Consider the following 26,241-nt stretch of genomic DNA (forward strand, 5'->3'; position numbering starts at 1 on the left):
AAGGAGGGGTGATGCCCTGGGGTCATTGAATCCGAATCCCACGTAGGGGGTGCATGGGGTATTTGCGGGTCCTCCCCCAGAAAAAGTTAATAAACTTTTAGACGTCAAATAGTGCATTCATATTTAGACTATAAATTAGGTCTATATAAATAGCTCTAAATGCAATATTTTGCTAAGAAATAGTAGCAATAAATTAAAACTATCCCCAGACTTCAGTCAGGTATGAGCCTGAACCTTTAAAAAAAATAAGACGTCAAATTGTGCATTGTGAGTGATATTTAGACTATAAATTATAGGTCTATGTAAGAAGCATTAAACGCAATGCTGTGCTACTAATTACTTTAACTATGTGAGGTTGAATAAAGGGGGTGGGTGTACATCCTTATAAAGCTACCCCCCTTATCTGAATGCAAAAAAAAAACCCAACTGACTATGGGACGTGGGCCTTCCCCCCCCCCCCCCCAAGCCACTGTGCAGCATATCAACATTAATGATTTTGTGTTTAAAGTCATTATTTTTATAAGACAGAATATGAGACAAATTGTTGTGCCCCAATATAAGGTTCTTGTTGACATCCACAACATTTGATCACGTTATTTTATTTTCAGTTCTACATTTCAATTTTGATCATTTCCTCCTTTGTATTATCAAGTATAGGCTGTGTTACTGTTTTATGTTGTATAGCTATAACACACACACTAAGTTGTAATATTCGTTATGTTCAGTCGTGATCGAACCCTATGAGCAACGGCAGGAAGTGACGTCATAATGTGCTCCTCTAATTCGGTTGTTACTGTTTTATGTTGTATAGCTATAACACACACACTAAGTTGTAATATTCGTTATGTTCAGACGTGATCGAACCCTATGAGCAGTGACAGGAAGTGACGTCGTTATGTGCTCCTCTAATTCGGTTCAGTCTGCCTATGGGTGAGGTTCTATCCTATGAGAATCGAAACATGATGATCTTCAACTTCTATACATTTTCCTGATGTAAGCTGCTTTTTTGGTAGTAGAAATACAGTATATTCGACTTTTAAGTTCAGTTATGTTGGGGTTTTAGTAAATAATTTACAGTTTTGGTATCATTCGAGATATATCTTGTCGTATGCGATACTGTTAAATAAACACTATTATATATGTGTGTAAGTTACCCATTCCCCATGCAGCACCCGAAACACCTTACACCCGACACCCTTTATGTAAACGAATAGCTACGGCAGCCAGTTGGGACAATATCCTAATGCTAATACCCCTCTAAACTGTACTCCAATATCATGCTCTCAAAGCACTGGTATTGACAGTACAAAAAGTTCCTAACCTTGATCTGTTATAAACATGATATTCATAATTTACTTCGTTCCTCGCTTACCTGTCTCCCCACAACCTTAGCACCGCATTCTACCGTGTCTAGTATGCCCTGGTAATCTTTTAACACTGTGCACCCTCAGTGACCGGTCATACCCGGTCAGTGACCTTCCTTCTCATTCTACCACCCAAAGTGTCTACACATGTTTTTCGTATTGGGAAAAATTTTCTTTCGAAATTCGCCCGGGATACCTTGGATTTTTTACCTAGAAGTTTCCTTATAGGAGTTGGCAGTACAAAAAGTTCCTCACCTTGATCTGTTATAAACATGATATTCATATACTGCTCGTACTGTCAATACGAGTGTGTGCTCTGAAGCGGGAAATGACACTACAGTATAGAAAAAATTGTCCCAACTGGGTGGCTACGGGACTGTGGACGTAGCAAGTCAACGATTTCGTAGCAATGGCCCAAAAAGTAAGAGATATAGGCGAGAGAGAGAGAACAAACATATCTATGGGGTGCCGGGGCCAGATGGGGGTGGGGGGGGGTAAGGTCATGGCTGTTTGACCGAGCGTTTTTACACGCTCGGGGCATTTCGGTAACATGTAAGTATGAATGGAAGTTAAGTGGTCAACATGTTTTCAGCAACGACGTATAAATATTGATGACTGACGTCAGACTATGCCAAATTACCTGCCAAATTGATCTATTCGGCGACGGACTTGCTCAACCACTTGTTGTCAGTCACTTAAAAATATTCACTTTAACAACTTATTTTTTATCTGATAATTTTTAATACCGATAGAATTACAACCGAAAATAATGGGTCGTTAACTCTATCTTACGACATTACAGCTAATTGTTTGATACTAAATAAACCTTAATAAGACAGAAACAACACATTTTGTTTATATTTATATCGAATTTAAGGAAATAAGTGTTTTCGAACATAAGATCAAATGCGGATATTGGTCGTATTGAGGAATGTATATATAAGATCATAATAATGATGTAACCAGGAAACTTACTTTAATTCATCTAAACTTATAGAGACATATAATCATTTCATACAAATAGATATCAAAGAAATTAGGCCAATTAAAAACTGTGTGAAAGGTTGAGCTTCATTAAAACTCTTTTGGAATGATCAAGAAACAATGCCTATCTATAAATTCTGTTCTAATAATTCCTATGTATTCAGTGCCCGATACAACAACGCAAATTTTACACGGGATGGGGTATTAGGGAAGGAGCGTTATCCATCCAAGCCACCCCACCCCATTTGTCAGAAGAATATTCTAGTAAGATAAGGAGGTACGAGTGGGTTCACCATTATCCTCTCCTTTTCAAAATTGAAAATATATATATAATAAGTAAGGTCCAAATAGACAAATTAATAACAAATTTGTGCCTATATTATTGCGAACTAATCAATAATTGATATATTCCTCTATAGCTTTCTTCCATAAAGAGTGAATACAAGGCTCAAAGTGCTTGCATATAGGTAACGTTCCAGCAACATCACTGGTATATAAACCCCCTTTTTTGGCATTTACATGGGAATACATGTAAAATCACAATTTCGTTATTTCATATTTTTCGTCTTAAATGGTATATGGTGGATAAACCATCGTGTAAAAGTATCCCTATATAGCCGGCTATGCATATATAGCCGGTATATACAAGCCTATTAACAAATAAAGCGAATCTACCGTTTTTACTAGAGGTATAACAAGATGTTTATAGATGTATTGTATGTATTACGCTCTAATGCATACGTTGACGTCACGGTAGCGTCCAAAAAGACCTATTCCCATTATAAGTTCGTCCACAGTTTCTTAGCAACTACACAATTGGCATACTTACTTTGCTTTGTTCCTTTAACCACACTTATAATTTTAGATATTATACTAGAACGATCTATTCACACCTTTCATATTTTTATGAGATTGCAAACTGTGAATTTTACAAATTCTTTTCACAAACTGGCGAGCAACAGCAAACAAACCGAAAAAAGAAACCAGAGAGAGAGGTAGGGAAAGAAAGCAAGAAAGAAAGCAATGAAATGTATTCAAGATTTGCCCTTTCTTTGCCCTTATAGTTCAAAAAGAAGGAAGATTGAATCAAATATTTTTTTCGTCGTGTTTGTTGTAATGAGTTCAGTACATGCCATAGATTCGGTACCATTGTATATATATATATATAAATATATATATATATATATATATATATATATATATATATGCCTCAACCAGTCCCCCCCCCCCACCTCTCCTTCCTCTCTACTCGTCCCAAACTATATGAGATCTCGATTGCCCTCACCTGTTCACGGATATTCATAACATATGTAGTTGTATTATCAACAGTCGCCTATGCCTCTATCCCTCTTTAGGAACACCCCCCCCCTACACATTTAAAGGTTCCGGGCTAAATGGTTGTCTCTGTCAGTCCCCCCCCCACCCTCCTCTCCACCCCATCTCAAATATAAGACCCATTGTTTCACTTGTTTGCAAATAACTGAGTAAGCCCACATTAGCGTTGTGCGGGATCCCGGTAGTCAAGTGAATCCCGGTATCCCGATCCCGGTATTGACTAGTCCCGATCACAGTGCAATGTGTAAATACTACAGGGAGTGGGAAAACAACATTCGTTTCGGTATCACTCCCGGGAATCCCGGACATAATAAAAATATCTACGTGTTACTATTTGAAATAAAAACGACAACACGTTTATTTCTGGTGTCTGTGTTCCTAGTTTGAATAACTTTCTGATCAATTTACGTACTGGCCTAGACCTATATATCAACTAATAAACTTTTCACGTAGTAATTTGTACCTAGGCTACACAAAATATCTAACGTTACTTGGGCTGAGCATGTTGCGGGACATCAAAGTTATTCTGAAATATTCGTTATGTATTCTTCCTTCAAACGATGATTGTGAAGGTTCCCATGTATAAAATCTTACCACATGTATATTTTCACTTCATTTTGATATAATAATTATAACGATTTAATAAATTTTGAGCCAAAACCGCAGGGAGGCCCCATATGCAGGGTGAATCAAAGGGACTTTTTTCTGTTTGCAGACTGATCTCTTTCACAACTTCTACTTCAATTTGTGTAAACCAATTCTCTCTTTTTTTCTTATTTTTTGTTGAAAAGTTTGTGTCTAGCAAAACACAAATCGGTTGTAATTAGATTCCACTGCAAAAGTCGACAACAATTTTGTATAGCTATACAGTATTTTCATTATAATGTCGAAGACAAAGAGTTCATGAACTGTATCTTGTTTCAGTCTGGTAAATTCAATTTCTATTTAAGAGGGTAAAATTCCCATAACAACGGCAGTTCTAGCTTGCCACGTCATGCATTACATCAGGTACAAATAGAACAGTCGAGATTCAATTTTAATTTTTTTTTTTTGGTCATGTCTATTATAAAAATTATAAGGACTAAGTTCATAATGTATATGGGACGATTTTTAATTAATGGAACAATTGCTTATTTGGTGGAATGACTGACTTTAATAATTGTGTAGTTCAGGCGCGTAGCGAGGAATTTGCCAAGGGAGGGGCGAAACCTGTAGGCAAATTATCTAAGCGTATAGCGCCAGGGATGGCGCGAAGCGTACAAGAAAATGTTGCCTCCCAGATCGCTGGAAATGGCACTTCCCAGGCCTTTTAAGTTGCATCTAATCATTTTTTACTTTGAAATTAAGAGCAATATAAAATGTAAAAAAATAAAAAATATGCTCAAGGGGGGGGGGGGCGAAGGGGAGACCCCCCCTTGGCTACGCTCCTGGTGTAGTTTATTAGTATACATCTGATATGTGTTTATTTCTTCTTGGTTTTCTTCTTGTATGTCCATACACGATGATAATTGATGGCAATTTTTCCTTAGAAATATCACTGTAGAAATACCTCTAGCAAAGAATATGGACCATAACGATGTATACCGATTTACGAATTCATTCATTGAATGGTATAGCGACACCTACCAACTGAATCACTCTTCCAATCATAGAATGATGGTATAGCGACACTTACCAACTGAATCACTCTTCCAATCATAGAATGAGCCTCAGTAGAATGTAATACTACAAAACACATTATTGATGTAGCTAGAAAACCTGATATCATAGGTTATTTATTAGTAGATAAAATAGTACTGTAAAGTGCCATGCATCGAGACACAAACATTCACAAGTGTAACGGCACAAAACATTTAGTGAAAACTTTCCTCATAAATAAAGTCAATAACTCTCCTCGAGTCAGGAAGTGTACTGGTGGTAAGTTCATTGGGCCTTAAAATGAAGTCATACATTACATACAACTCTGTGATAGGCTTATACTACAAGAAGGCATATCCTTCGTTAAACTGACATTCGAATGCAGAAGCTCTGTTAACAAAACGATCCAAAATGCGTAGTCGTATATGAGGGATATTACATCGGTGATAAGGTTCTCGATTTAGTCTTGAAGAATGCAAAATGAGATCCTAAAATAATTTGATGAAATGCAAGGGGGTAGGAAGCTTCCAAAATGTGGGGGGGGGGGGCACAACATCAGATGGGCACTTTCTCATTCTACAACCACCACTCGTTATGCTATAAACCGATACACACCGGCTATATCACTTAAATATATATGATGTGTTAGTATGCTATCAATACTTTGTATTGGGATTGTTTTTTTTTTTTTTATTGTTAACCGTGTTTCAAAAAGATATGGGATGCCATTTTAAAAATAGCATGTACAGACTAAAAATAAATCATTAAAATAAAATATTAAACAACAGCTTAAGATATCCAAAAGACAGTTCTTCATCAAAGGGGCACATTTTATTTGCCAGTAGGGCACATTTGCTATTTTGGAAAAAAAAGTGGGGGTCACACCCCCAGTGCACCCCCCCCCCTTCCCCGGCTCCTACCCATGATGAAATGCAATGCAACCATAACAATAACGACCATATAGCGTACACTCGCCAACGGGAGCAGTTAATATCGTTTATTGTTAGTGAAGCGCGCCACTAGTTTGTTGTTGCTCTCTCGTTAAATATTGGATGGTTTATGCAGAGCGCCCCTATGCAGACCTTATTTTGCCTTCAGAATTTGAAAGTATTTTGAATACCACCCTCTATTTTCTGTATATACTCTCCAACTCTTTATGTTGTTCCTAAAATTAAGCCTTTTGATCCCTCCACCTTTATGCTGTCAAAAACCACGAGACTGAACTGATTTAAGACATCGTTATCAGGAGGTTTGGGGAGGTTCAAGCTAAAATAAGGAAAAGATGGTATTTCATAGTTTTAACCTATTGCAGTGTTGGCAGTGCAGACAATAAAACCAGGTTTCTTTGATGGTAGTCGAGGGTTTATGCGCTAACATTGAACAGTTTTTATTTTATTTACCAAGCCTAAAAGCCATGGAAATGATACTGTGAAATTAGATAAAAATTCACATATCAGGTTGAACATAATGTGTAATATTATTATTGTCACTAATATTATTATTGTCACAATACTACAGATTACTCTGTTAAATACCGGCCGTTGTGTTTGATAGCTCCTTCTCAGCAATTTGACTAACTTGTATAAGGCCTACACAAAATAATATCAATCTGTCGGAATTCAGGCACTATTTTAATCCCTTTTTCAACAAAATTAATGTTTACTGGTGTCCAGTAATAAAGATTGTGGCTTTATTTAAATACAAAAAATAACAACTAAACATTCAATTTGGTAGACAATATTTTCTATAGTTGCTTAAACGTTAGGCATATACTGAAGCACTCGCTTATTAGGAGTAGCCTAATAATAAATGTAACCACATAGATACAAGCATGGAGCTGCCAGTAATTCCTGGTAGACTACTAAATAAAAATGAACTTACATTCAACCTATGTGACAACTACGTTACAGAATCAGTCAGAGTCACCACGGAAAGCAAACTACACCTTAATTTAAAGGTCATTCCAAATGATTCCAAATTTTAGTTTTTTTTTAAATTGCTACAAATTTTGAACAAGTATATTTTCCCGGTGGTGCAGATGGATCTGGAAATTATTTCCAGCAATTCAAGAGTGGTAAATTAAAAAGATTAATTAAAACAAAATACGGGCCTGCTGGGACGTCCTGATTCCTGCGTTTGTTAATACTATCTCTGTTGTGTATACCTCAAAGATCGATTCTTGTAGTCGAGATAAGCCATGATCGAACTCGATTACGGGTGAGGAAAGGCGCGTTAATGCGGGATTGACCCTTGGTATATTATTGCCCTCTGCTATATTAGTAACCTGATAACGGTGTCCTACCCTGCCCCGCCCCGCACCCCTCCTCCATCCCACCTTCTCCCCACCGAGTGGTTCCTCTGGACGCTGCTTTGAATAGAGTACGTCTACTTAGCTGTTTAATGTCCATAGGATGTAAAACGAGGGCAGCCATTCTTCGCATTTAATAAGTAACAATATGTGATGACGTATTAGTTTAAAATGTATACACGAGAAGCAATGTTGTAAAGTCATTGTGATGGGTTAGGTTCAGAGTTGTGGTGCCCAACCAGCATCATAAGTAAAAGACACTAAGCACGAGTATACGTGATATTGCATTAATTCATAATACTATTGAAAATGTCTCGGAGTGCGAGTACAAATACGCATGGTTGAGTACAAGTAACTTTCATAACATTCGGGTACGGGTAAGGACTAACTATATACAAGTCTATAGTTAGCCTGCATCAATATATAAAACCAAGTCAATGATAACATATACCGGCACAGGTTAGACGTCCAATGACTGCAGAATTACAATGAGTCAGTGATAGTATTCACATTAGGATGTATATACATGCACTCTCACTCATTAATTTGTTTTCGTAATCGGGACATTTTGTGAATCTAGTATAGACACTATAATGCATAATTATTATGTGACTTCTCTTACCGATGCTTATAGCCTCGTAAACTACTGAATATTTAACGTTTTGTTATCTTATTTCTTTGTTGGTTACTTGCTTTGCCCCTTTGTTGTTGTTACACTGCGCCATGAGTGTCTTTTTGACAGATACCGGCGCGTTACAAATGTTCATCGGTACAAATGTATTCTTCTTATCATTTATTTATTAATTATTATTATTAGTTTTATTATTAATTATTATTCGTTTTATTATTATTATTCGTTTTATTTTTATTTTTATTATTATTATTATTATTATTATTATTATTATTATTACTATTATAATTATTATTATTATTATTATTATTATTATTATTATAATTATTATTATTATTATAATTATTATTATTATTATTATAATTATTATTATTATTATTATTATTATTATTATTATTATTATTATTATTATTATTATTATTATTATTATTAGTATTATTATTATTATTATTATTATTATTATTATTATTATTATTATTATTATTATTATTACGATACGTACTAACACGAAGTTAATTTCATTTTACTCTTGTACTCATATTCATGTACTTGTACTCACACAACACACATCCGATACGTGATGACTTGACCGTCCTGTTTGTCTGAACAAACATATTTATCATCGTTTCTTTGTAAATCCATTTGATAACTGGAACGTCATGTACAAGGAAATAGGCCATACAAACATCACTTTTTACCAAGTCATCAACTTGTACCACCAATCCTTGTTTCGTCAGTGATTCGCTGACATACAAGTCTATTGTGACGTCACTGTGTCATGGAAATCTAGTTCATGTAGCAAATTTTGTGGAGTAAGCACCAATACTGGAAATGAATTAAGGTTTTTTCTTATCAAAGAAAGACCGATTAATTAAATTTATCTTCCATTTTATAACTAAATTTCGATGAACATGATTTTAGGCCTACTGTAACTAGAAAATTGTCACGCACGGAGTCTTGTTAGGTATAACTTGAAAGGGAAAAAAAAAACACGAAAAGAAAATTGCTAGGCGAGGGGAAGGAGGGGCTGGATTAAAGGTAAACAAATGGAACAAAATAATGAACAAGGATTGGCCGAAAACAAAAATGCAATGTTTGGTCATTTTTAACCTTACTGCTGTTAAGCCGTTTATTATACTGCCAGTTGTAGGGTTTAAACGTAACATAACTGTTTCACATGAACCATTCAGGGTTTCATGATTAATTTTCTGTCCCATCGAAGTGTTGGGGTGGTGCCCCAAACTATTGTCAGATTTATACAAGACCATATGTTCATATGATGTTCCATGGCATGTAGTAAACTGTTTAGCTGAACATCACTGACCATTATTCGACTTTCTAGCTTTTTTGAGGGGGAGAGGGGGGACACTGGTAACCTATGTAAGCTATTATCGATCGTGTGTTCTTGCATATATTTTGTTGTCTGAAAATAGGCTAACGTAGCATTTCATCAACAGTTCAAAGCATGGTAAAAAAATATCAACTATTTTTTTTTCAGTTCATTTGAAATTATTGATCACGTGACTAGACTCGACATCCATAGTGAGTCAGTGCTGGATTAACATCTCCGGGCCCTATTGCACCAATTCCCTCTTCCCTTCCAATATACAAGCACACCCAAATAATACAAAGTTGCTATGTAGGCTATATCTGGCCGGGAAGTGTTCAATGATTCCTTGGTCATGAGGCCCGGTTCAAAGGTCATCTTCCTATTGGTCAATCTGACACTACATTCGAACAAACGTAACTAATTGAGTTTAGTATATGTTACTATGTGAGGCCTTACACAAAAAAAAAATACATTGATTGCAACTCAAATAATAAATAAATAAAACATAAACTTGAAAACACACGCAAACAATAGTTACAGAAACGAAGAAAAACAGACAGTACGTGAAGTATTTCTTACATTCATACACCGAATGTATAACTATAAAGTAACATGCGTATTCTGAATCATAAACTCCGCCTATTATAGACCGTTAACCATTTGGTTCCCCACCCCACCCCACCCCGCCCTCCCCCATCCAAATTGTAATCCATGCACCCCACCCAAGGAGACAGGATTACTGCGCGGCGTAAGCTACAGAGTTGCTGTTGTGATCGTCGTCTTCTTCAAACGACAGCAACTAAAATAAAATAAGACTCCTTCTTATGAATTGAACCTCATTAAATTCATGAAAAATTTGTTTGATTGTTTTTAGAAATAACGTAGCAAATGTCAGACATGTTGTCAACAAGATGACAGTCCGTAAATGCATCTTTCCGATCCAGACCTCTTCAGGCTGGCATTCATTCACATGTTGTTTGCGATAAGAGACATTACCTAATTTATATTGCAAACGATCAATCAATACGCGAAAGTTCTCTGACAAAATATTTCTTACATAGCCGCAGAGAAATTTAATTTCAATTGAATAATCTTGTATCATTGACAAGTCTTATAATAAGGAACTGTTAGACTCTATCTATTAACAAACGACATAAGGAACGTTACTAGAGATTATTGACAAGCGATTGTTATCGATCAAGCCATACAGCTGATCAGTGCAGTGTTCTGCTAGACGGTGAATTCAACAGCTCTTGGTTGTTTACTGTAAGGTGCATGCGTACCACACCCCAGCGCCCCGGGTGTTTGTGTTTTTCGGGGAATATCTTCAGCTCTCCTATACCAATGGAGTTAGAAAATATTGTCGCCAATACTGTGTACTTGAAGGCACGAGAAGGTAAGAAATGTATTAGAGCTCTGTAGATGTCTTCCATATAATTGAAATGTAATTTACAAACTACGAACGAATATAACTTAATGTTGTGAGGTTACTGTTCATACAGATAGTGTTACTGTTGTGCAATGGGGAAAGACGAAAATGGTAGCCTAGCCTCCACTGTATTCAGTGCTGAATACATGTCATTGTGCACGATTTGATTCAGCATGCAAAGTTCGCCATTAATCAGTCTGATTCCTATGGTTGACCGCATAACTGCTGTAAGTGTTTTGCATTTAGAAATGGCTGCACAGGAAATTGATGTTCAAATACAAACGTATATTATGGAACTCCTGACTGTGTCACTGTGGTAGTTATTCAGTAGCAACTAGCATTAACCTTGGCAGTAATGAGTAAGTTAGGCCATTGAGTCCCTAATAAAGTGTCATTGTGCACTAATAAAGCCTGGTGGTTGTAGAGCTTGGTGGGGTGAATTAGTGTAATACTTTAAACTGACGAATTTTAATGTCACATGAATTCTCCAAACAACTATTGGGCTATCTATCTTGTGATATGTATGTGTTTTCTCCTTTGGTAGTATTTGTATCTAATGTTAGGCCTTGCTCTATGTTTGACGAAGATTTACTGAGAGCAACAGTATCAGCCTCAGTAATGGCATTTGGTTCCATGGTATACACTCGATGGTATTATGACACAGTCAACATTAAAAAGGATTGTTCAGATTTTAAGGCATAACAAATACAGTCCTGTATAATTACAAATAAAATTCTTATGCCTAGCGGAACAAACCAGTAATAATAATGTTAAGCTGATCACAGGTTAACTGGATACTGATGATTTGTAGTTATAATTGCACAATTTCATTATTGGCTATGTTTACAATCTGGGAGACTTCTTACACATTTTAAGTGGATCATTCTTTGTATCCCTTTGGTAGAATTATGTAATTTCCCATCTAGTGTGTCATGAAGGTAGTATAAACTGTTCCATATTATTGTAGGTTTCAAGACTCTTAATGTATACCATATGTAGTATACAGTAGCACTAGTACCATGCATGTAGACCTTAGTATACTGTTTACATGGCCTAGGCCTGAAAGTACATAGCATTCATGATGTACCAATACTTGGTAATGTACCAGCAATCATGAGGACAGACATGCACACGTTTGTTTTAATTGTTACCATCAATAACATTCGAATATGTACCTGTTGTAAATATCCATCATCACAGTGATTTGTGGTCACCCAAACTATCCAGAACTTGTCTATTGGAAACCAATTTAGTCAAGCAGGTCTATAGATATATCAAGAATGTTTTTACTTATGTGGATGCAGACTTTACAAATTTATATTTGGTTTAGTTTAGTATTTCCCAAGTGTTGGAAGGCCAATAGAAACTCATTTGAATCACTATCCATGCAGCATTGTTTTTTATTAAGTTTTTGGGTTATTATCATGATTATTTTTTCTAGGTTCAAGTACAATTATGTACACACACTCTCTGATCTACTTTGCTGTACAGTACAGTACAGTAGCTTTCAGCAATTGGTAACACATTTTGCACTGTGCCTCTCCACTGACAACCCCTCAGGTCAATATCCTTTTTCCAGCCTATGATCTTTTATTCCAAATCTTACTGTACAGTGTGTACCTAAAGTTTTAAGTTCCTGTTTCTCTTGTTACAGACTATCTGTACAGTGGTTCATGAACAATTTTTAAGGTACAGTAGTTCAGTATGATAGTTTAAGCAGGAACACCACAAAGTGCTGTAGGGTATTCAGGCCTTGTCTCTTGAGGCGTGCAAATTTCAGCACCTGTACGTAAAGCACCCCTAAATTTCTCAAAGAGTGCAATATTTTAGCACACTTGTAATGTTTTAAAGATGAGGCCTGGTATTTATGAAGTAATTAATGAACATATTTACATTCCACTTAAATGTGTTGTATGTCATGTAATATAATAACACGATAGATTCTGTAAACCTCATTATCTTGGGATGTATCATACATGTTGGTATCACAGCAATGAACTTCATGTCTGAATTGATTATGTATACATGTGAAATAACATGGTTAAGTCAAGAGAAAACACCTTCAGTATGTCAGTAGTAAACAACAACCAGAAATGGGAGCCAAAACCTTCCCCCCCCCCAAAAAAAAACAACAACCCTGAATTGACATGGATACTGTACTGATGTAGTACAGTTGAAACAACTGTAAGAACAAAGTGGTGAGTACGAAGCGATGTCCAGATGGTAACTGATTGCTGCAGTAAGTTTCAAACAGATGATCATGTTCTTAACAGAACAACACACTTCTACAGTAGGCACTTGGCGGGTACTGTAGAATGAAAAGGGTGGTCATTGACAGTTAATTACCCATTGTGAGGGTGTTGAGTTCTTAAAGAAAGTAATGTATGGGTACCAGGTTACTTTTGGCAGGGTAGAGCGAGAATGCTGAGGTTATGAAGAGACAAGTACTTTAAGTGTGTCGCTCGTTAAGAAAACTTGTTGGAATGGTCTTCTGACGTACGTGTATGCACTCACTGTACATCCAAGTGTGTTTAATTTACACTAGATGTTCGATGTGAACGTTAGAAATCAGTAATGTTCATCGTCCTACTTTTTAACTGCAACGTGGAGTTGAACCATTTCTACTGTTAGTGTTCATGACCAGTAAGACATGACATAAACTTGTAAAGTACTCAAATTTGCATGGAATTGATTATAAAAAAAAATTTTTTGATGAGATTCATATTTTCAAGCTGCATACATTACCAACACATTGCAAAACAGTAAATAATAGAAAACAGGAATTATTGTCTGCTGTGGAACAGTACAGTCTGCAGTACTGTACATGTACATTAAGTTGGTACACAGTAAGTACAGTACCTCTGTATGTACAGTGTTTGACAGCGTTTGACCCGATATATGCGGTTGTCCGACCAAAGGTTTCATAGGAAATCATAGCAACCTCTAGTGGCATATTACTGGACAGTATATATACAGTTTTTCCACACAGGAAACAATCCTTCATGATATTGTTGCAATTGATTGTCGTACAGTATTTTTCAGTTTCCATAATATACTCAGTTTCTCCTGAACATTCGAAGCGCAATAACTTCTAGTTGGTATTTAAAGTACTTTTTACGTAGTACTGTTTGCAGGACATTGTACATATAAGGGAATAAGAAGGGTTTGGACACTTTCTGTGACTACAGACTTATTATGGTACTTTACATTACCTTGATTTAAATCATTGGTTGTTGTACACATGAAATCTTCTTTTTTTCACACATTTAAGAAATGATAACCCCCAAAACAATATTTAACAGTCTCCAGTATAAAAATAGGTCACAAATCACAAGTTTGCATCCATATACTGTTCTCCAAGAATGCATTAAAGGAAAAAAATAATTGATATTCTTAAAAATTGTCTCTTTGTATTTTTGTAGTTCAACTCTTTATTTTCTCCATGATTGAATGTCTACTGTACATCTTTCTTAAAAGTTCAGATTTTCAAATCAGAGACCTTGTATCAAAATCATTAGTTTTCATGAAAGTACAAACTGCTCCCTGGAAATTTGATTGGCATGTTGATAATTAACTACAAGTTCATAAGAAAATGCGTTTTTTTTTCCTTCCAAATTTCCTCAAGATATATTCCCAGTCATATTTTTAGAAGGTCATGTAAATGATTGATATCTTTGAAGGTTGACTGTGGGTTTAAATTTCCTCTTCACTTGGTAAAAAATAGCTTTCAGTCATTTTATTTTTCCCATTGAATGGTTTGTTTTTAGGGCCTTGGTTGTGATAGGCTGTAAAAATGAGTTCATTGAAGTACCCCTCTTTTCTGTCTTAAAAACGATTTGAGGAGGGATTTTTTGGGCCACTATTCGAGTTTTGCTTTTGCAAACGACAAACTACTGTATCAATAGCTTGCCAATGATACTGCATGGGCATAGAAACCGAGGGGCAGAGCCTTTCAAAGTCGGGGAGGGGAGAGGCAGGGGTATGTTTTTGCCCCTTCACATTTTCAACAAAGATGCACTTCACAGCACTGCAAAATATCATTCAGCTAGATCATTTGTATTTAGCTTCAAAAGGATATCCAGGCAGTCAGTATCCATTTTTCTTTTCGTATGTAACCCCCACACACTGTAGTACATGTCTAATTTCCAAAATGTTCCTCATAATTTGACAAAATATCTAACTTTTTTGATGTGAAAAGTGAAAATTTCCAGGAAGCCATGAAATCTGTGTAATTTAGAAAATTAGAAATTTTGGATATAGACTATTTAATAGATAGACTTTCCAATAGCCCTCCTGGGCCATTGTTGCAGCTACCTACAAAGCTAAGATTCTTCTACAGTAGGGAAGACCCACGACCCACCAGTTTTCAGCCTCCTGACAGGTACAGCATGACAGATTCCTACGCCACTTATTCTGTACCTGTTTGATAAACGTTGGATTAACAGACTTTTAGTACATTGGTTTACAGTATACAACTCTGTGTCACTCTGACTAAGTCGTGTTATTCATGCAATTTCCATTGCTACTGATATATATTTTGGTATCCTTCAACTTATTAATTTAAACCGTACTTTGATTACAAAATTTATCAATTACGACCATTCGACCAATTCTACCGAGTTAATAGTAGCATCTGTATTACATCAATCATTCCAAGATAGGAAATGGTGCATTTCAGAAATTTTCATCATCCAGGGCTTCTCATTTGCAAACCAATTTGACCAAATTTAGGCCTAGATTTTCACCAATTGCCAGTTTTGTACATTAGTGTTATAATCGTACTGTGATCATATTCTGAAATAGTTACCTGTACCTAAACCTTCTCAAAAGAAGCACACTACCGTCGGTGTTTAATGCATCGTTAGGTAACATATGGGTCTAATAAAGCTGTTTGTAAAACGGTACAGTAGTATTGTCAAGTTAGCCTTTAAAACTTTGTGGAAAACAAGACATCTACGTAATATTGATATTCTGGAAATGCCATTGCATTGTTCTTCAAAATCAGTGCCTGATACCGTAAAAAAAAAATTGCAGTCGATACAAATTCTTTCCCATTTACGAGTGATTCATAATTACTTCATGAATTCAATTGCAACAAAAAGAAAAAAAAGAAAAAACATTATACAGGAAGCAAACTCAAAGATAAAAAAAATAGGTAACAAAGCATTTAACATCCGGATGTTACGTCAGTTGGATTGAGGGCGCACAGCCAAAATTGTTACCAGAGAGTAGGTTTTAATTAAATGAGGGAAAGTGCATAAGTAGACCAGAGACAGGTGAGTATCCCCGTTTGTATGTACCTTAAAAACCCAGTAAGATTTGGGGAATTACTGTATACAGTCACTATGCTGGACATAGAAGTAATTTCCTTAGTATCTCTGCTTAAAATGACAGCTGACTGTTGTGAGAGAGAAATACAAAAAAACGAGTCTTGCAATTTGAAACCTGGGTGAGTTTGGGTTTAGCTTCAAGTGTTGAGATCAATTGTAACATTACTGTATATCTAGTGTTTGCTCTTGTATGTGTACAGTATGTATGTATTTTATGCACTGCCCACAGTTTCTAGAGTTGGGTGTTTATCACAACTATTCTGTGTGTATAGTTTCCAAAGCAGACTTATGGAAAAAAAATGTTATTTTTCACCTTAATGGTTTGTCATATCCAGCTGCTGATAATCATAATTTTGCCAGTCTCCCTATTCACTCTCTTTATTGACTAACTCCTGTTCTTTTCCTCCTCTGCTCATTTTCACAGGTGGCGGGGGTAAAGGTAAAGGTCGAAGTAAAAAGTGGAGGCAGATATTGAAATTTCCACACATACTAGAGTGTGAGTTTCTCAGGGATCTTATAGGTGAGTCTTTTTTGCACATATTTCTCATAGTTGTCACAATTTGATCTTTACCTTTTAAACTTTTGCCTCTTGCCTCTCAGACATTGATGGAAGAAGAGTATTCAGGTCATCAGACTGATATCCATTTTGTACCTGGCATCATTTCAAGCATTGTCAGTTTAACATAATTTCCACATTTATTATGTTTTTTTTTTGTGGTTTAGCAATTTAATCAGACAAGTTGTAGAGAACACTAAAATCTGGCTGGCACAGACTGAACAAACCTGGTCTATTTTTCCCCATTATTTTGAAGAAGTTTATGTATAAAAAAAAAAGATATTGAAAGGTTAATGCTGATACAGGGTACCCCCCCCCCTCCCCCAGGTACATTTACATTCATTACAGTTTAAAATCAAGTGCGGAGTCTGATCCTGCTCGGTCTGATCCAAACTTTACACTAAAAAACAGATCCTGAACACAGGGTTTTGACACTGCTCTGGGACTCCTGTAACCAATGCTAATTTACTGTACATACATACTTGTGGAGTAAGGCAAGCTTGAAGTTGAAGTAGTAATCAGGTTTCTTTCAACGTCAAGAAACACGCAGATGGTAGTATTACTGAACACAAAGATAATTATTGTGTGTTCCAATTACAAATATTTTGCAAAATAGGTTTATAAAGAGTAAAAATAAAAAGTTACATTATGGCACTGGAATGTCAAATGTTTGGTACGCCATCAAAAATTTAAAAAAAAAAAATTTTTATACTTCTTTAATATTGTCTTCCAAAACAATAAAACTTGCCAAAGTAAATTTATGGAAAGATACCATTATTGTTTATTTTTATTAGATCATATGAATACTCCTGAAAACTGTTCTAGGTAAATTTTGGTACTTATGCAAAAACAGGGTACTTATGGGGCTGTTCACGCTTGGTAAATACTTCAGTATCCACATTATGGAAAAGACCAAGAACCTAGGTTCCAATTCCGTACGAAAATCTCTGTAGGAAACCCGGACAACAAAATGGAAGATGTTGGCATTTAGGATGGTAGAATGAAAAAGGAAGGGTATTGACCGGAGGAGCTGGTCATAGAGGGCGCACAGTCGTAAAAGGTTACCAGTTCATTCTAGGCACGGTAGAACGAGGTGCTAAGGTTGTGGGGAGACAGGTGAGCTCGTCACTTGTAAATATACAAACCAGTAAGTTTTGGAATATATCAGGAATCATACTGTTCTGCACAATGAACATTGCTGTAATGACCATTTTGTTTCTGTCAAATATATTTCATTTCCCTGTGTGGTAATATAGTTACAGTACTGTAGCTTTACACTGAGAATATTGTATGTACAGAACTGTGTGTTTTAGGTTTGAAGGTCTTGGAAGAAGCTGTTTTACATTGACCCATGTACTTATACTGTACAGAAAGGTATGTGTAAATATGCACAGTCATTTTGTCACACGATACATTATGATAGGATAATCTTCTCTGGATGTTTAAAATTTGCAATCTTTATACACATATACAGGGTACCTGTACATAAGCACAAATTTATACATGCTTGCAATAGGATCTGCCTCTGAAAAATAATTTCACAAGCACATACCTGTACAGTTGTAGTTTATCAGAAATCAAAAAACTGTGACAGTCACATGACAGTGTCACGATAAATTAAATGTAGGACATCATACTTACAGGGTCAACTATGGTGACAAGAACTTGTTTTAGATTTTGGTGTTTATATACAGTCTTTGAACCTTCTTGAACAATATCTCCAAACTTCTATTTCAAAACTTTGATGGTCCGAGATATGGACACAATTGTACAGTCAAAGTTATATCATTGTGACGACTACGTAGGCTGACAGGAGTTCTAATTTCTGATAATGAAACATTGGTCAGAAAGAGTTCTCTTGTTAGTACAGTAGTCTGTCAATACTGCATGTCACATGATGAGTGTAGACCAATAAATGTAATCGTACGAAAAGGTCCGTATGGACAGTTGTATTGGTAGGATGATTTTAAACTGTTGCAGGTATAAAGTTTTCTGCAGAAACTTCTGCAAAGTGTCTTAAAGGTCAGTGTACCTCCAAATGCTCTTACAGTGGTTCACGTTACATACTTGACCGGTTAAGATAACTTTGTCGATGTTAGTTCAAACGCACCAAACCTAGAGAAGGACTTCCTCCTGTACGAAGAGACCTACAGTAAGCTGACTTTTAGTCTCACTCAGAATCATCGTCGAGATACGTACATGTTTGCCATTCATATCGCCAATCGCATCTTTCTGAACTCTCACCACTGTACCAGTAGAATATACCGCTCCTCATCAAATACTGGACGCTCTTGGAATAAAAATTGTATTCTCACCTTTAAAATTAAACCTTTAAACAGATCCTAGGGAAATGGTTAAGTCCTGTATGTTGCTTCTGCTGCCCAGCATCTTTGGAATTTTAACGTACCCGAAACCATCAAACTTTCACCATCTCTGTCTTCTTTCAAGTCTGCACCGATAACACGTCTGTTTCAAGGACTTGACAACTTCAGATGGACAAAAATTTTATTTTTTATTTTTTACCTTTGGTTTCCATCTGTTTTGTCTTTAGACACTTATGTCAAATGGTCGCATAAGCAACTTTTTTGCCGGATACCAGTGCAATACAAATTTTCGTCATCTGCATTATTATTGTTGTTGTTGTTTTTGTTGTTGTTTACAGTATTACAGCAGTCCATTTCCTTATTGAGTCCAGTGACTACAATACCACATGGCTCAGATTCGTTATAGAAGTTGCCAACAATTACTGTACCTATTTGACTTAATAACAACTAGTGTAGTTGCTGGGATGTTCAGAAAATGAAAATAAAATATTATTCAAAACAAAAGTTTTGTATGATATTTATCAAATATATTATTGGGTAATATCTAGACAATGGTGTGAATCTCTGTAAATTTGGTGCTCTAAGTTTATGATATCACCATCTGGAGATAACCCGGATTATTTGAGGCGGACTCGTTCTGTAAGATCTGAGAGCTACTACTGTAGGGTACTACTGTACTGTCAGTATGACTACTAACACTGGCACTCTTACATTGCAGAGCATCTATTTATCATCTCATCTTGCAGTCTGTACTTCCTCGTCTTCACAGGATCAATAGGGTTAGCTAAAATTGCCTGTGAGACAGGTGTTCAATCTGTACTAATCTCATCAGTATCCAAACTAAATTGGATTAGCAATATATTTGACACTTAACCATAAGAGTCCCATGTTTGTCTTGCTGTCTTAGTACAGTACAGCTGTAATATAGGACAGTGAGCACACTACTACCACAGTGTACTGATATGTACTACTCCTTACACAGTACATAGTTAATACTGTGGGTTGGCTGCACAGTAGTAAACATACACTTTACAGTGATCGATAAGTGTACTTCTTGCACAGTACATAGTTAATTACTGTGTGTTGGCTGCACAGTAGTAAACAGACATTTACAGTGACAGATAAATGTACTCCTTGCATAGTACGTAGTTAATACTATGTGTTGGCTACACAGTAGTTAACAGAGACATTTACAGTGATAGATAAATGTAATCCTTGCATAGTAGAGTAGGTAGTTAATACTGTGTGTGTTGGCTGCACAGTAGTAAACAGAGACATTTACAACAGTTATTGATAAATGTAATAGTTCTAATCGGAATGATGGTACATGATGGATGAAAGAGAATTCAGGAAAGTGGCATCTCTGAATTCTTACATTTCCTATTACCTATTCAGTCTCAAATTTGTTTCTCCCCATCATATCCAATATCCTTTTTTGATTTGTATTTCAAAATTCAAGAACTTTTGTTTTAAGTCAAAAGTTTCTATAAAAAAAAATTGAAGTGGCATTAAGTGGATAGGAATGCATTAAGCCTCTTGAATCATTTGTTTTGATGGTACGTGCTTCATACCTTCATTCTATGGTTCTGTCCAGGGGTGGATCCGGAATAAAGGATTTTATAAAGAAGGGGTAAGGGTGGCCCTGGGGTCATTGAATCCAATTCTCATATGTAGAAGGCTCTGTGCATAATTTAGATTCATTATTTACAGTAGGACGTCTAAATGCGAGGAGAGGTCTAATTCTTCTTTGTCTTTATCAAATCATGGATCTGCCTATAGAGTTGTCTCTTCCATGAAGAATTCTACCGGGGCTAGCTAAATCAGCCAGGGGAGACATATCCAACTGGCCCATCATATTTTTGACATTTCAGTTTTAACATTTTTGTGAGGTATATTGTATGCAGGTGTCCTTAGCAATGTACTTTAGATGATACCATAGTACATAGTTTTTAAAGGAGGTGAGCTAATATGTGTGTGTGCAATATGTAGCTCTCCTAGAATGGTCAACTAAATCAGCACAACCCCCACCACCTCATTTTCAAATTGTTTTCAACTGCTAATTTGTCACCCACTTAATTTACTCTGTAACTCTGCACAAACCTAGGAACATTCTATGCAATGGCAACATTCGATATTCAAAAATGCAGTCTAAGTTGATTCTGTTGTAGAAAACTTGACCAATGATCAGCTGTCATGCAGTTGGGCTGACCAGAACAAAACTGAAAGAGAGATCCTTTGACTAAGTCAAGATACACTTCAATGATGAAGTAAAACATGGAAATTTTGAAACTATTGCCAACTGTGTCCTATTTGCAGTACATAATATTTGGTATGAAAGAAAGAAACAAAAACCTACCATTACAATCAAGTGCTCATTTTGGTTTCCTTTTCAACTCCCCTCTCCCCCCTCCCCCCCCCTTGAGCAGTGTTTATGTAGACCAGTATTGATACAGTATGATACTGTACTGTGCATCAATTGTTTCAGTGGTGTAACCTTTAATTAATTGATCCCTGTTATGCTATAGTTAAATTGCACACTTAGTAATCTCTGTGATCCATCCCAATACTGTCAATACAGTCAATACTGAAACTCTCACATAAAAGTATTGCTAAAAATAACAGAGACATGAAGAGCACTGGTAATGCCCTGAAAGAAACTTGCTAAGATCATAACAGCTAAAAAAAAAATCCTAAGCAATTTGGTGTGATTTACTGCTTCAATTATCTAACTGAAAACTCAGCAGCTCAGTGCTCTGCCCCTCTGGACAGCAGAGCTTGGCTACTACTGTTGATACACACAGTGATGGCAATACTAACTCACTAAGCAAGCATATACCTGAGTATAATAATATACCTAAATGTGCATGACCACACACACTACTACTCTATATAGTCACCCACAGTAAGTGATCCAGCGAGCGTTTCGGTTCAACCTACGGTAGTATTCTTAACGTGCAAGAGCAGCTTTGAACACAGAGAGGATGATGATGACGACGGCAGTCGTCTCATACTAGCGTGCGCATTGCTAGCGCTGTGTCGTACTACGCTCAGTGTGTTGCAACCTCTCTAAATATGCCATCTGATGATGAAGGTACAGTAGTGCTGTTGCATGATTGCTCATTAGTGCACGGTGCTTAAAACAATTTGAGTTTTATTTTCACTGCCTTGGGGGATGAGGGGGGAAGGGGGGGGAGGGGTTTGGATGTTCAAACCAGGGAAAAGAAAAAATCCCATGAAAGTGAAATAGCAAGGAGTGAAGAAGCATCTCTTGGCATGTTATGTCCAGAGGTTATTTACCTACATAACAAGGGAGAATACTCTTGCTTGCCAATGAAGGGTCTGTGCTGGATTTGCACTGTTACCCCCAGGGTATTGTTCTACATTAAATGATGCTCTTCCATTGAACTTGTGAGGAATAGTTGTAACAGTTCCAACATACCGTGTAGAAGAGTAGATCATGCCATCTTGACTATAACCTTTACCCAGTGATCAGAGATTGGAATGTGTCAAAGTAGGTAGGTCATGGCCACTGCATTTTATAACCAGGAGTTGGAAAGGTTAACTTCAATGGGAAATCTTCCTAACAATGTATTTGCCTGCCAATTTGATGTTACATACATGTGATGTGAACATGGCATCCAGTAACATTTTACAGTATCCCTTTGGCATACTGCATATAGGTTTTGTATACAGTATGCACCCAAAAGATTGATGATTTACTATATATCTTTACATTTAAGTGTACATATGAAATTGGTGGACTGTGGTACAACTCCCAATATTCTTAGCATTAACTGACACAGTACAACTTCATAACAATCTCCTGATCTGGTTATTTATGTCAGCAGAACTGAAAGTAAGAGACTTCCATGGTTTTCTATAAGGTAACTGATACATAATTTGCCTTTCATACACAGCACCTTGTGTTGTTTGTTCTACATTAACATCATTTGTCAGTTTTTCATTTCTGTTTTATACAGTAAAATCTTAAGACAGCTATGAACGTGTTGTTCATCGAACCTAGTACGTATGTGTTGACAATTTTTCGTTGTTCATAAATACCCTAACAAGACAGGTTTTGCGGTATTGCAGTGCCTTAATGCATTGCAGCTTTGAGCTGTTCAAATGCTCCTTCAAAAGATTATATTGCTCAAGAATTTCATTATGCTGAAAATAAGGAAGCTTTTCAACAAAAAGCAAAGAAGGCCTGTCCTAGTTATCTTCATGTACCCACCACAGCTGTAACTGTTGATTCTCTGTATTCTACAGATATTTACTTGTCTTTACACTTTGTATATCATGTTTCATGCTTGAGTAACTTACAAAATTGATCTGCAAAATCTGTCTTCCTTGTAGCATTGCATAAATTTGTAGAGTAACTTTTGTCAGGGAGTTCCTGTTACAAGCAAGATATTGTATGAAACTCCCAGAATTTATGATTGTGTAACTAGGACAGTGTTACATTGGAAGGTATCAGTCTTCTTAGATTCTGTTGTTGTGGTCTGTCAGATACTGTATGAAACACCCAGAATTATGATCCCGTTACTGGGACAGTGTTACATTGAACGGTATCAGTCTTCATAGATGCTGTTATTGTGGTGTGTCAGATACTGTATGAAACACCCAGAATTTATGATCTTTATGATCTTGTAACTGGGACAGTGTTACATTGGAAGGTATCAGTCTTCATAGATGTTGTTATTGTGGTGTGTCAGATACTGTATGAAACACCCAGAATGATGATCTTGTAACTGGGACAGTGTTACATTGGAAGGTATCAGTCTTCATAGATGTTGTTATTGTGGTGTGTCAGATACTGTATGAAACACCCAGAATTATGATCCCGTTACTGGGACAGTGTTACATTGAACGGTATCAGTCTTCATAGATGCTGTTATTGTGGTGTGTCAGATACTGTATGAAACACCCAGAATTTATGATCTTTATGATCTTGTAACTGGGACAGTGTTACATTGGAAGGTATCAGTCTTCATAGATGTTGTTATTGTGGTGTGTCAGATACTGTATGAAACACCCAGAATGATGATCTTGTAACTGGGACAGTGTTACATTGGAAGGTATCAGTCTTCTTAGATGCTGTTATTGTGGTGTGTCAGATACTGTATGAAACACCCAGAATGATGATCTTGTAACTGGGACAGTGTTACATTGGAAAGTATCAGTCTTCATTGTATGAAACACCCAGAAGTTATGATCTTGTAATTGGGATAGTGTTACATTGGAATATCAGTCTTCATAGATTCTGTTATTGTGGTGTGTCAGATATTGTATGAAACACCCAGAGTTTATGATCGTGTAACTTGTACAGTGTAACATTGGGCGGTATGAGTCTTCTTAGATTCTGTTATTGTGGTGTGTCGGATACTGTATGATCTTGTCACTGGGACAGTGTTACATTGGGCGGTATTAGTGTCCTTAGATTCTGTTATTGTGGTCTGTCGGTCACTCCTGAATAGGCAGATAGTTGCAACAGTCTGGCGGTACTTCCCCTGGCATTTCCTTTAGATTGGCCTTTGTATTATAAAAACTGTCACTAGTACTCTGTACGAAAGTCATTGGATGGAAGGTTATGTACAGTAATATGCAGGACTGTAAACCAAGGCTGTATTGTGAGGGTACATTTCAAAGTAAACCAAAGCTGTCTTGATGGTACTACTAAAAGTAAAGATGATACTGCATGGTTCCTAGTGTGCATCTTAATGACAACCATTTGGACATACATACAGTAGTACAGATTAACACAGGTCTGTGCTTAGGTTAATTCTCCATAATAACAAGCCCAAAACTGTCATAGATGTGTTTTACGTTTCATGCTGCCATTTTATGTTGATATGACTTCCTTCCAATGGATCAAACACCAATTTAAAAAACCATGTGGACAGTTTTTTTTTAAGGGGGGATATCACTGCCACGGAAAAAAAAAAAAAAAAAAAACCAAATGCAGGTTGTCTTCTGAATGGTAGACCTTGAAAGGAAGATAATGTCGATGGTTTCTCGGAGGAGAGATTTACAGGATGATTTAAGGGACACTGTAATTACCAATGATGAGATGCAAAGACAGTGAGAGCCTGGTCAGACATTGGGGAAAGTTATGTCACCAGGGTCCCTTTTTGCACTCTTCATATATCCCATATTTTTCCTGCACCCTCCACATCTTCCTGGGCCCCAAAATTGACCCGGGCGATGTTGCTGTAAGCCCCATTAATCCCTCCCAAACCCCCACGCCCCACCACCAACTCTGAACAGGACATATCCGAGGAAACATTCCGATTGAAAAAACGTGTGCAGGCACTTAGAATGGTAGACTGAGAAGGAAGGGCATTGACCGGAGAGACCAGTCATAGAGGGTGCACAGTGTTAAAAGGTTACCAGGACATTATATGCACGGTAGAACGGGTGCAAAGGTTATGAGGAGACAGGTAAGCCCGTCACTCGTAAATATCCAAACCAGTAAGTTTGGGGGTTCTGGCGGTATATCCAAATATACGTTGTTGTTTTTTACCTTGTTTGGTCTGATTGACACATGTACATACAAACAGACACAGGTTGTAACCTTCAGCTGTTCTATTTGGAACATCATGTATCTTGGCAGTTAAATCAGGAAAAAGTCTAGTTTTTCTGTGGACATCATTGTAGTTTGTTTTCTCTGGCTGTGCATGAGGAAGTATTGTCCTATTGTTGTTGTAAGGACGTGCATCCTAGTTACTAATGTTGTTGATTCCCTCATTTCCTCATCAGATGTTTTTGTTCAGAAGATATATACAACAGAGAACTAACTGTGCATTGAATGGTTGTCCAGTAAACAAAGATCTGTCAATTTCATGATAGAGAGAGAGAATTTAAAAAAAAAAAAAAAATATTAGAAAATTTATTACTTGCTTAAAAAAGAGGTATTCTTACAAATGAAAATTAAAACTACTGTCTTTAAAGACAACTCATAGCAAAAACAAAAATATATTGCTTGGAGTTTACTTGATCGGGTTGAGTTGAA

At 36.5% G+C, this 26,241-nt stretch overlaps 1 protein-coding gene across 2 annotated transcripts in view; it reads left to right on the forward strand.

Annotated features, from left to right (window-relative positions):
• LOC139968081 (G protein-coupled receptor kinase 5-like) overlaps window positions 1-26,241 on the forward strand; it is a 103,326-nt gene that overhangs the window by 11,718 nt on the left and 65,367 nt on the right. The window contains exons 1-2 of one of the 2 annotated variants that reach the window (XM_071972429.1): window positions 10,664-10,986; window positions 16,774-16,869. In XM_071972429.1, the coding sequence (XP_071828530.1) occupies window positions 10,866-10,986; window positions 16,774-16,869 (217 nt within the window). In that variant the 5' untranslated portion in view covers window positions 10,664-10,865. Of the gene's footprint in view, window positions 1-10,663; window positions 10,987-16,773; window positions 16,870-26,241 lie in introns of those variants that run through there. The other variant, XM_071972430.1, reaches the window with a different exon arrangement.

This window comes from Apostichopus japonicus, chromosome 5 (assembly GCF_037975245.1).
Source record: "Apostichopus japonicus isolate 1M-3 chromosome 5, ASM3797524v1, whole genome shotgun sequence".
Classification (NCBI taxonomy): domain Eukaryota; kingdom Metazoa; phylum Echinodermata; class Holothuroidea; order Aspidochirotida; family Stichopodidae; genus Apostichopus; species Apostichopus japonicus.